This window comes from Hipposideros armiger, unplaced genomic scaffold (assembly GCF_001890085.2).
Source record: "Hipposideros armiger isolate ML-2016 unplaced genomic scaffold, ASM189008v1 scaffold_53, whole genome shotgun sequence".
Taxonomy (NCBI): Eukaryota; Metazoa; Chordata; class Mammalia; order Chiroptera; family Hipposideridae; genus Hipposideros; species Hipposideros armiger.
The window spans coordinates 501,034-513,010 of NW_017731403.1; the positions used below are offsets into that span (position 1 = coordinate 501,034).

Sequence of the window (11,977 nt, forward strand, 5' to 3'; positions counted from 1 at the left end):
CCACAGTGGACTGATGCCCAGCAAAAGCAAGGAGTCCGTGGCATCTGAAGGCTCAAACCAGACCAGTGGCTACCAGTCCGGGTATCACTCCGATGACACGGACACCACTGTGTACTCCAGTGAGGAGGCAGAACTTTTAAAGCTGATGGAAACTGGCCCACAAGCTGGCAGTGCAGCCCAGGTTCTCCAGCCTGACTCTGGGACCACACTGAGCTCTTCTCCTGTTTAAAAGGAGGCACCCACATCCCCCATTCCTGGAAATCATGTGAGAGGTGCTGCTCAGATTTTCAAGTGTTGTTCTTTCCACCACCAGGAAGTAGCCACATTTGATTTTCATTTCAAAAAAAAAAAACAAAAACGAACCTCGGACTGCAGGGAGCTAGTCCCCTAGGCATTTCCTGACAAGATGCTTGTGACCCAAGAATGTGTTTTTGTCTTCTCCCAGTGTTTTCATTCATGCGAAAAAAACATGTATGATACCCCCTCCTGTGGGTCTCCCCACAAGTTTTAACAAAAGAAGTTCAAGAGGTGGCTTCGTCCTCCGAGAAGTAGCATTACCTGGGAGTCGACACCTCTGTAAAACTGGAAGACAAACCAGGCGATGGAAGTGCTTTAGGTGTTGAAGTTGGGAAAGACCTTTAGGGCTGAGTCCATCTAAGAAGCTTTGTTTAGGATGTGGGTCCTGAGCCAAGTCTTATGTGTGAGGTTTGGACTGACAGAAAGGAAGATGTTGGCTCGCTTTGAGAGCAGACTGGAGCCTGCAAATGCGTTGTGTTGGCTCCGGTGGAGGTGGGCATGGGGTCTGCGACGACATATAAAGGCTTCAGACGAGGTTACTGGTTTTAGAAGGTTGCGTGCTCTTCCCAGTTGGGCTAAAGGAGAGTTCCTTGTGCTGTTTCCGACTCCTAATGAGAGTTCCTTCCGGACTCTTACGTGTCTCCTGGCCAAGCCCCAGGAAGGAAATGATGCAGTTCTGGCTTCTGGTCTCCCAGGCTGATCCTTTATTCAGACACTACAAAGAACGGACATTCAGACAGAGGCTCCCTGTCGTGTTGAAGAGTTCTGACTGTATACACCAGCTTCTGGTTTCTTCTGGATGAATACCCACATATCTGTCACGATGCGATATGTCTGAGCCTGAACGCAGCAGGTTCAGTGTCAAGCTGTGGTGTCGAGTCTTCAGGAAGGATTTTAGTATTTTGTTCCTTCTCCCCTCCCCATGCCTTCTCCTTCCCATTCACTCCCAACTAGTCAGTATTTTAGTAATTTGGCCTCTACGCCCTAGCGAAAGCTGATTTGGTTTGTTCACTCTCTGAATAATTATTAGTCAGACTTCGAAATTATTTTATAGCCAAAGTTATAACAACATGTATTGTATTATGTAGACTTTTAACATGTAAAGCTATTTCTACTGGTTTCTGCCCTTGTTCTTTCCTTTCTAAAAAAAAACAAAATGTATTTTTCGTTTGGTACCATAGTGTGAGATGCTGAGAACCATGACTATAAAACATGCTATGGCACATATTTATAGTCTGTTTATGTAGAAACAAATGTAATATATTAAAATCTTATATTATATATAATGAACTTCATATTATTCACATTTTGGATCAGTATTATGTAGCATAACAAAGGTCATAATGCTTTCAGCAATTGATACCATTTTATTAAAAAAAACTTGAAAAACTTGAAGGAATCCCCTTGCAAAGTTGCATTACTGTACCTATCATTTCTAAAATGGACAAGGAGGAATCCAACATAATTTCCATGTGGTTGTTTCTAATTTTTACTTGTTCCCTTGCTCTTCTTATAAAGGATCTTTTCATAAAATGTTTATATACTTGATAAACCAATAAATGTATTCTTAGTAAAAAAATACAATGGTATAATACTAACATAGCTATTTTGAGGGTAAATACTTCTGGCTTGAGGTATAATTGCTTCTCTCCCTCCCCTTCTTCATGACACAGATAATTCACACACACGCACTCGCATTACACTCCAAGCACTTTTGAGATTCTTTTTGTTTTTTTTAATTAAAGTTTATTGGGGTGACAATGGTTAGTCAAGTTACATAGATTTCACATGTACAATTCTGTACTACATCATGGACTGAGAGATACCCGATAAGTATTCTAACAGTATTTGTGACCCTCCAGTGAACCCCGTGCCTGTTAGAATAGCCAGCCGTAAAAATCAGAGGGTGAGAGACCCTGAGACAGTTGGCCAGACTTGGGCAGTGCAGGGAAGCATGGGGCATACTGACAGTTTTCCATATAATGTTTTGCTATATACTTACAGTGTCAGAACATCAGATCTAAGGATGCCATTTTCAATGATTCCTTTTGCCTGACTTCAGCGAGTGGCATTATCTAACAAGTCATTGGCACAAATGAGTGGCACTGCTCTTAGTGGTAGTTTTTTATATAAGATTTTGAAATGTTTATGTAATCAAATAGCCTATCCTTTTTTTAATGGCTTCTAGGTTTTTAAATCTTACCGAGGAAGATCTTCCCAGTTCTAAAATAATCCAAAATTCTAAATTTTATTCTTTTCTATCTTATTACATTTAAATCCATTTGGGATTTATTTTTGTATATGGAGTGAGGTCGGGGTCTCGCTTTGTTTCCTTCAAGCAGCTGCCGATCGTGGCCTCACCGCTTATTACATATACCTCTGTTTCTCATGTTTGGGAAAATATATATTCTATCATTTTTCAAGTGCTATCATCTCGCTGAGACCTTCTGTACAATTTTATGGTGGAGAAGAGGGTGGCTCTGGGCGTGTGTGGTTCCTGGTGATAGCATTTACAGATTAGGCCTTTGGCGGGATTCATGCATTAGGGTTTTCTGACGGATGCTGTTCAACTACAGGTCAGGCCTGGCCCCTTTCCTGTTATTACACTCTTGTCTGGTAAATAAATGCAAGGAGAGCCTAGGTTATTCAAGATGGAGAAGACCTCAGGGAAAATTTTCTCATAATTTTCTTCGTTTTAGGAAAAAGATTATGTTTCTGGTAAGCAGCCCCTGGCACTGTTTCCAATGCCAGGAATTTGGATTCAGTTGAAACTTCACACTTTATAGAGAAATGCTTTCAGCACCTCAGGCAGAGTGATTAGGAGGTGAGGTTCGGCCCTCCCCTCCCGCCTCTTCTGTTTTCCACGCCCCTTGTTCTTAGCCCCTTTTCTCTCCTCATTTGCCCCTGTATTGAAGAGAACTCAGGGGCTTTTTAAAATGTTGCCTGCATGGTCTGATTTTCAAAGCTTTCATTGGAGGCATTTGTTGTGCTGTAGGTGAGGTCATGCTGTCTCCCCTTGCCTCCTGCCCTCCCTCCTTCTCTCCTTTTACTTAGTTTGTTTATTCCCTCATCTCAAACTCCTCTGTCCCTTCACCTTCTGTTTCTTTCTCCTGTCCTATTCCTCTGCACATACAGCCCTGCCCCCCCCCGCCCCCCGCCCCATCCAACCAGGCTTTCTCTTCAGTCATGTCCACAGGAAAGATGAGTTGTAGGAGCTTTATGTTCATTACCCCGGACTAGGTTTTCCTATTACCACACATTCCTTTGTCCTCTTCAATGAAAGGAAAGAAGAACAGTGAAAATCTCAAACCCCACAACTTTGTAGTTAGCCCAGTTTTCCTGTCTCTCCTGGCATGTCTTTCTACCTCTCACTCAGCTATTTATCACCAAGATGATAAAATGTAGGCAACCCCCCCCCAAAAAAAAACCCCGAAAGCCTTTGAGAGAGTTCACTTTTCATACACATCTTTCCACATTTGCACGCCCTTTTCCCTAGTGGCAGCAGTCATGCCATGTCCACGCTTTCCTGGGAAGGCAGGGAGCACAGCTCAAAGGAGGTACTAATCATTTTTATAAAATTGCAATTTCTAAATGAATCTGTTCCATGTAAGGGCTTAGACCTAAGTGAACATCTGGGCAGTCTTTATGAAAGCAATTTTAAGTCCAATGTTTTGGGGGAAAAGTTACCGAATACACTTAGGTGATAAAGAAATTAAAAAGTTAAAGTCATTTTCTCTGGTTTTGAATGGAGACAAATAGAGAAATCTGGGAGGAGCAACCTGCAGAGAAATTTAACAGCAAAGTTGACCTGAAGCTCAGGAGCTAAAGTCATAGAACATACCAGCCCCAGCAGAGGTCTGACTCAGAGATAAGGACTCTGAGTTAAGAAAAACATATTCTGAGGAAGACTACTGATAAGACAAGTGTTACAGTAAACTGTGATTGATATTGAGTAGATGTTAGTGACAAGACCTCTAATTGTACCTTAGATTTTATGTTCTTTACAACACATGACCTTTACACAACTTCTTGACACCTGTAAAACAACATAAAATTCAGTAACTTCACAATTTTTTTTGTTTAAAAATAAAAGAATGGAAATATGTGGTTTAGTGTTTTTTTTTGTTTTTGTTTTAATTTTAGCTTTACCTGTTGTTTATTCCAAGTACTTTAGAACCTTTAACTTATAATTGGTGTACTTACTCATCACTGGTGACACTGTACCCTCATGCTTTAATTAATGCTCTAAACTTTTAGATACATTGCCATAGAAAAATGTCACGGAATAAGGAAACAGGACTTTGCTCCAGTTTTGATCCATGCTTTGTTGTGTTTGTCCTCTTCCTTCTTCAAGAAGTAACATTTTGGGGTAATAAATTCAGCAAAGTTGGATTAAGTTCTTTGGTGTTAAAGGTACTCTCAACTCTCTGACTCTGAGCCCATGTGCAGCTCACAGGATACGGGGCATGGAATGACTCATCAAGAGCCCTCTGAGCTACTGTTACCAGGAGAGGTTTCATGAGAGCCTGGCGCTATGCTGCGTGGGTGATCGCTTTAAGATGAAATGACTTATCCTGACAAAGGGGATTGAAAACATTCCATTCATTGCCACAGAGAGAACATAAATGGAAATGAAAACCCAGATGCAAAGTAGAGAATTCAAGCTAGATACATGATGACCAAAACCATCTCACATTCATTCCCCAGGTTAACAAGAAAATTGGCGGACAATATCCTGCAGCATGTATTGAGAAAAAGCAAGGCCTTCCACAGAAACTAAGTACCAAAGATTCAGCTCTTAATACAAAACTTCAAACGAGTTATGTTTTCTTTGTTTGTTTATATTTAACTGTACTTATAAAATGCTTACAATGTGCCAGATACTCTTTTTAAAAATTTACTAATATTAAGACAGTTAATTAATAGGGACCCTAAAGCAAGATGTAGGCTTCACAGTGTAGACCAGGTGGCAAACCAGAGTAGGATGCATAGAGCGATACTCACTGATGGCTTTCACAAGAGTGTGTTAGGCATTTACTATGCCAGGCACCTTACCAGGCAGTGGTCAAAACTATTTCCTTTGCTGCACGGGTTAAGGGTTATCAACAGAACCATCGAGAGAAGGAACTCCAATCTTATTTCACAATTCTCTAAGTATCTGTATGGACTCACCGGAACAAACTAAGCATAGTTCTCATTATTGGCTTATTTTTTATTTGGTTATTCTTGAATAAAGATCTAAGTTCAAGAACGCTGCTGGGTATTGTAATACATAGATTCCACCATGGGGGGACTTAACCTAAATTTAGAGCCAGGATGCTCCTGGGAACAACCAGGTAAAAAGCCATTTTACAGAAGGTGGAGGAAATTAGGCTTCTTTTTGTCTGGTTTGCCTCATGTTGCAAAATTTGCATTTCCCTTGTACAGCCAGATGAGATTCTGACAATGCTCCCAAAGAATTCCATATTGGCAGGCATGGTGTGGCAACACAGAAGTAATCTTGAGTTTTGTCATAAGTAACATTTTGTGTCCTTTATACTATTGTTCCACATTTTAAACTTTTCCAGTGGATGCAAATCCAAAGTACAGAAAGAATAAATTTCATCATTGTCATTAGTTTTACTAGGAGTTTTTCAGTAGGGATTAGTTTATATAATGACTTCTCCTTGGTCATTTAAAAATATTATCAGGCAACATGCAACATTTCATAAATACAACTGTTTCACAAATCAAAGTATGTTCCTGACTAAATCACCTTGAGAATCTTTTAAACAGCTTGTACTTGAAGTCAATAGAAATGAATTTTCTTTTAGTTCAATCATCATGGATAAATCATGATATGCTGCTGTGCCTTTCCCTGTCCCCTGTCTAATATGGTTGGCAAATTGCCTTGAGGGCCGGTCATACAGAGAGAAAAACATCCTCATTCTTTTCTTATCACCTTATTCATCAGTGAATTTCAGCGTTCTGCCCAGCTTACATTCTTACAGTCTTTTGTACTCGAGGAGAGCTTATTGCTTCTTTGACTGAGGAACAAGACAAGAGGATGTCAAGCCAGAAACCATTCCTGGGTCAGATCTTACAGAATTAGTTAATTATTTTCACTTAAAGTAAGTACTAATGAGTATTAATTTTGGATGACATATATTAGAGCAACTTTAATCAAGACATAATAAAGTTGTTAGATAAATATACATTATGGATTTAACTTTCATTAGGTTTATCTACTTCATGGTGATAAGACATTTCAGGTAGCTCTGCAGTCACTCAGACCTGAGCAGTTTGAAGGGCAGAGAACCACCGGTGATCATCTACCATATGCCAGGCATTGAACTATGCACTTCTCATATATTATCTCATTAAATCGGAGATAATAGATGAGGAGTGCATAGTTCAGTGTGGAACTTACTGCTCTCCCTGGCCCATTAAGTTTAAAGGCTTATATAAGGATTTGCATAGCATGAGAAACCAAATCCTGGAAGCCATGTACTTAGGAAGACTGTAGTGTGATAGAGTCAGGATTCAGAAAGAGCTTGCTTGTGCACTGCTGGTGGGATTGCAAACTGGTGCAGCCACTATGGAAACAGTATGGCATTTCCTCAAAAAACTAGAAATAGAACTACCATATGACCCAGCAATTCCACTTCTGGGAAATCTATTTGAATAAAACACACTAATTTTATATATGCACCCTGGTATTCATTGCAGCGTATTTACAATAGCCAAGCTATGGAAGCAACCTGTGTCCATCGATAGATAAATGGATAAAGAAGATCCCATCTCCTTTATCCATATCATCTATCTATCTATCTATCTATCTATCTATCTATCTATCTATCTATCTATCTATCTATCTATCATCTATCTAATGGAATATTACTCAGTCATAAAAAATGAAATCTTGCCCTTTGCAACACTATGGATGGACCTAGAGTGTATTATGCTGAGTGAAATAAGTCAGACGGAGAAAGACAAATACCATATGATTTCACTTATATGTAGGATCTAAAAAAAAAGCACCAATGAATAAACAAAACAAAACAGAAACAGACTCATAGATACAGAGAACAAACTGATGGTTGCCAGAGGGGATATGGGTGGGGAGATGGGTGAAAAAGGTAAAAGGGAATAAGAGGTACAAACTTCCAGTTATAAAATAGATAACAGGGATATAATTTATAGCCCAGGGAATATAATCAATAGTGTCATAATAAGTTTGTATAGTGACAAAAGATTACTAGATTTTTCATGGTGATCACTTTGTAAGGTATATAAATGTTGAAAAACTATGTTTTACACCTGAAATTCATATAATATTGTATGCCAACTGTACTTTAATGAAAAAAAGAAAGAAAGAGGTTACTGGTCAGGATGCAAAGGCTGACTCAAATTAATTTGATTTTTCTGCACAAATTTTGGGATAGGGCATCATGGCTTTAACAATGGCTTTAAATTGGTTAACAAATATTAGTTTGCCAAAATCAATTAGACAATGAATATTTGCTAAAAATCAGTTTGTCAAATAATCAGTTTGCCCGATGATTAACTCAACAAATTAAATTTATCAATAAACCCAAATCTTTTAAGAATTATTTATAAAGTTTGCAACAATTTGTATTGAAGTTTTTTGGATGGTTTACAACAATCTGTACTGAAGTTGTAACGGGTTGTTTCTAATTCTGTCTTCTAAGCAGAATTTTATGGAATGTTCAATTTTTCAATAGTTGATGGACATGGGCTTACGTTTTTTATGAATGTATTTAATCATTTTCAGTGATTTATTCAAATTCATCAATTTCAGCATAAGACTATGCTATATATATTTGCCATTAACACAGAAATCCTGCAAAAGGATTCAAAATAATCATATCAATATAAAAAGCTGAATTTTTCTTACCAATTGCTAGAAATGCAAAATTAAGGCTTATATGCTATTTGAAGCATTGTTGAAATGACAGTCAAAGGAATCAGAACTCAAAGGTGGCTGGAGTAGTTTCATTATACTAAGAATATTAGCCCTATCAGGACAGGAATTTTTGTCTATTTTGTTCACTGCTTTATCTCCAGTGCCTAGAACTGTGCCTGACAATAGTAGGCACTCAATGTCTGTGGAAGGCAATAATAAAATAAGTCAGTTGGTAAATAGAATTTTAGCCACTGGCTCTCAGTAAATTGATTTTTGGCATTTTCACCTGCTCTTCTAGGCACCAGAAAGAGCACAAAAAACTCAGGGGCTTTTGTTAACTGCGTTTGCAGGGTATGTTGGGGTTTCCAAAGAGGTGAGGGAAATTTTAAGCTGTGTAACTAGATGAGTATGTGGAGACCAAGGGAGGGATTTTTCCCACTGTCTCCACACTGGTCAGACCCCCTTGGATTATGCCACTCCATTCTTGTAACCACATTTAAGAGGTAACTTGACAAGTTGCAACATACCCACAGGAGGGTGACCAGGATGGTCTTACAAAATGAATGGTAGGGAAACCGGAAATAGTTAAATTAGAAAAGATTTACAGGATATGCAAGGGTTCTCTTTTAATATGTGAAGAGGCATCCATGGAAAATACTCTGACTTTCTTTTTATCTTTCCAAATGGAAAATTAGATCAATGGATAGAAACCATGAGAGTAGCAGACCCTGGATCATCTGATTCCTAATCACATGTCCTTTCCTTTGTGACTCATGGATTCCCCCTTCCATGGGGTAAGTAGACTGTTCTGCTAGTTGTTGAAGAGGAGTTAAGGAGTTGTAAGGAGCTGAGGAATCAGAGCACCAGTTGGACCAACTGGTTTCCAAGTTTCCTTTCAGCCCAGCATATTAGAGACCAAGAAGCTGAGCTCTTGAGTAAGACAGACCTATGTTTGGATCCTGACTCTGTAAGTTACTAGCTGTGTGATCATGTGCAAGTTACCTGACCTCTCTGAGCCTCAGTTTCCTCACTCATAAAGTGGAGATAATAACAGTACATACCTCATAAGGTTGTGAGGATTAAGTAATGGATAGAAAGTGCTTAGTAGAGTGCCTGGGACATAATAAACACTCAACAAATGCCTTACCTATTATTGTTATGAATGAAAAAGAATGCACTGTCTGCTTTCCTTTTTCAGGACGTGATAACCTAGGTTTCAGACTCAAATGGTTAAAATAGGCTCTTCTAAGAGCTCACCAAGTTCTTCTGAGGGCAGGGAAGTTATTTTTTTTGTTTTCAAAATAGCTGTTTCCACAGTTGATGCCCAAATATATACACAACTCTTCAGTCTTTGCCGTGGACTCCAGACTTCTTTTTTGTTTAGGGGTCTGGGCGGAATGGAGCCAGGAAGAGGCACTGAGACACAGTGGCCGAGGAGCCGGAGTCCAGGCTGGGTTAAGTAGGGAAGTGAGTCACAGGCTGGAAAGCTCCGGCCAGGCTCCGCTGGCTATTGGGCTCCTCATACTGGGAGACACTTCCTGCTCTGTGCAGTCCACCGTCCCCCTCCCCCAAGAGTTCCTTAAGACGAGGTCTTTAACTGAATTGTTATACCCCAAGGGAAGGAGTGTTTTTAGTGTTTGCCAAGGCTGGGAATCTCCTAATCTTTGAGAACACTGTGTGTGAAGCAAGTTGCTTCTCCTGCTGGGGCCTACCTTGCCATCTTGGCAAAAGGAAGGCGGTAGTGTTGACTTGTTTCCTCAAGAGCTGGAGGGTGTGGCTAGCTTATGAATTAAAAGCCAAGTGTTACTACCAAAATAGTCCTTCCTCAGCACCTCCGAAAGGGCAAAGATTTCACTTTGACTTTGGATAAGGTACCCCATAATCCCCTGGGATTTGCACACTCAAGCTCCATGTGGCATGAAGGTCAACACAGGAGCCCTGGTTACCTGGAGAGAGGAGCTGATGTGGGTTATCCTGGTCCAGACTCAGCCTTTGACAGGTTTATGGAGGATGGAAGACAGGGAGCAACCTCCTTTCTTGGCTTTGGCCTCCTGGCCAGATCAGGTTGGAACTCGTTCAGGCCCCTCCTTGGGCCTGTGGACTGATTAGGCCCCAGACTTTCCTGGGGACTTTTGGAAACTGCACAGGCCCTCTAACATATGGCCCTGATAAAGATCTCCCTCTCGGAGATAAGGAGCTGTTTAAGGGACTCTGAGGAAGCCCGGGTTTTGTTTCCATAAAGCTGGACAATGTAAAGTGTAATCCCTACACAGATATAATTAGCTGTTAAGCGTATTAAGTCATGGGGAAGGGGTGCTCTGCCAGTTCATAAATTACTGTGAATTTGCCCTAGGGGAACCAAGGGCAGGTATCTTTTCCTGCCAGATCATTAGACTAGCCTCTGATGATGGATCAAGAGGCTGCGCTTACGGAGTTTCAGCAACCCCTAGGCTCCAAAGGAAGAAGGACCTGGGGGAGCCACGGCTATAATGACCAGAGGCCCTTGGGCATTTTGTTTTCCTAATAAAGGAGGAGGGGGAGCGGACAAGAGTGTCGTTTCTGAGGGAGGCTTTGAAGAAGTCACATCAAAACTCAATGCGTATTTCATAATAAAAAATAATAATAATAAAAAAAACTGAAAAGAAAAAAAAATATTGAGATTTGTAAATGTATTAAGCAGAGGACAAAGGCAATGTATAAGGAAGAAATATAAATGGTCTATAAATTTATGAGAAAATACTTAACCTCTAATAAGAATAAAAAGATGAATTGAAATGACAAAAAAAAAAACAAAAAAAACAAAACAAAAAAAACCTCAATGTGGCAACCAGCTCACTTAATGTTTTCTGTTGAACGCAGGCTTTGGCACTGTGGTAAGTTGCCAGGTAACCTTGGTCAGCGCTGAGTGCCCCTCTAGAACTGACAGGTTCTGGCAAGGCCATTAAAGCTGCAGCCTATCTGAAGGAAGGAGACTCAGTCTTATTTCTGGCCGAGTAGCTACCAAATGGCCCTCACCAGATATACCAATGGCGCCTCCATATTAATTCCATTCATTTGTTTATTTTATTACTTATTTTATTTTTATTTATTTATTTTTTTTAGGCTTCATTTTATTATTCAATCTGCTTTTTTTTTTTTTTAAAGATTTTCTTGGGGAATTGGGGGAGGAGAACAGCACTGGGGAATCGGGGGAAGGGAAACAGACAAGTTGCTGTCCTTTTGTTCTTCAGTCTAGTTGTGGAGGATGTTGTTCTTACTGGCCCAGCCTGGCACCACCATTGTGCTCTTCCCGGCTGAGGCAGATCAGTTGCCAGCTTCTGGACGGCCACTCACGGTGGCTGCTGGCTACACATGGTAGCCCAAGGCAACCCACTGCAGCAGGGAGCGGCAGCCTACGCCGTCGCCGGAGACCCATGGCAGCCCAGCCCCAAGTCAAGCTGCCGTTCACCATCTTAGCTGCAGAGGGCAGTATCACTGGCCCTCATATGTGGGATCCGAACTGGAGCCCTCTGGCATCCCAAGCCAGTTCTTAACCAACACGCCACTCGGCCAGCCCTAATTCCATTTATTTAATAGAAATAATAATAACAGCAACAATAATAATTGATAATTATTAAGAGCTCACTCTGTGCTAGGCAGATTACTAAGAGTTTTATATCTATTATGTGCTATGTATGTCTCATAACAACCCTATGACCTAGGTACTAATATTATCACCAATTCACAGATGAGGAAACTGAAGTTTAGGCAGGTTAACTTATTTTTGTACAAAAT

At 40.3% G+C, this 11,977-nt stretch overlaps 1 protein-coding gene across 4 annotated transcripts in view; it reads left to right on the forward strand.

The window, feature by feature from the left end:
- KDR (kinase insert domain receptor) overlaps nt 1–4,400 on the forward strand; it is a 46,215-nt gene extending 41,815 nt beyond the window's left edge. For 3 of the 4 annotated variants that reach the window (XM_019640866.1, XM_019640868.1, XM_019640867.1), the window contains exon 30: nt 7–4,400. In XM_019640866.1, coding sequence (XP_019496411.1) covers nt 7–229 — 223 coding nt within the window. In that variant the 3' untranslated portion in view covers nt 230–4,400. The remainder of the gene's footprint in view (nt 1–6) is intronic. The other variant, XM_019640870.1, reaches the window with a different exon arrangement.
- The last annotated feature ends 7,577 nt before the right edge of the window (nt 4,401–11,977 follow it).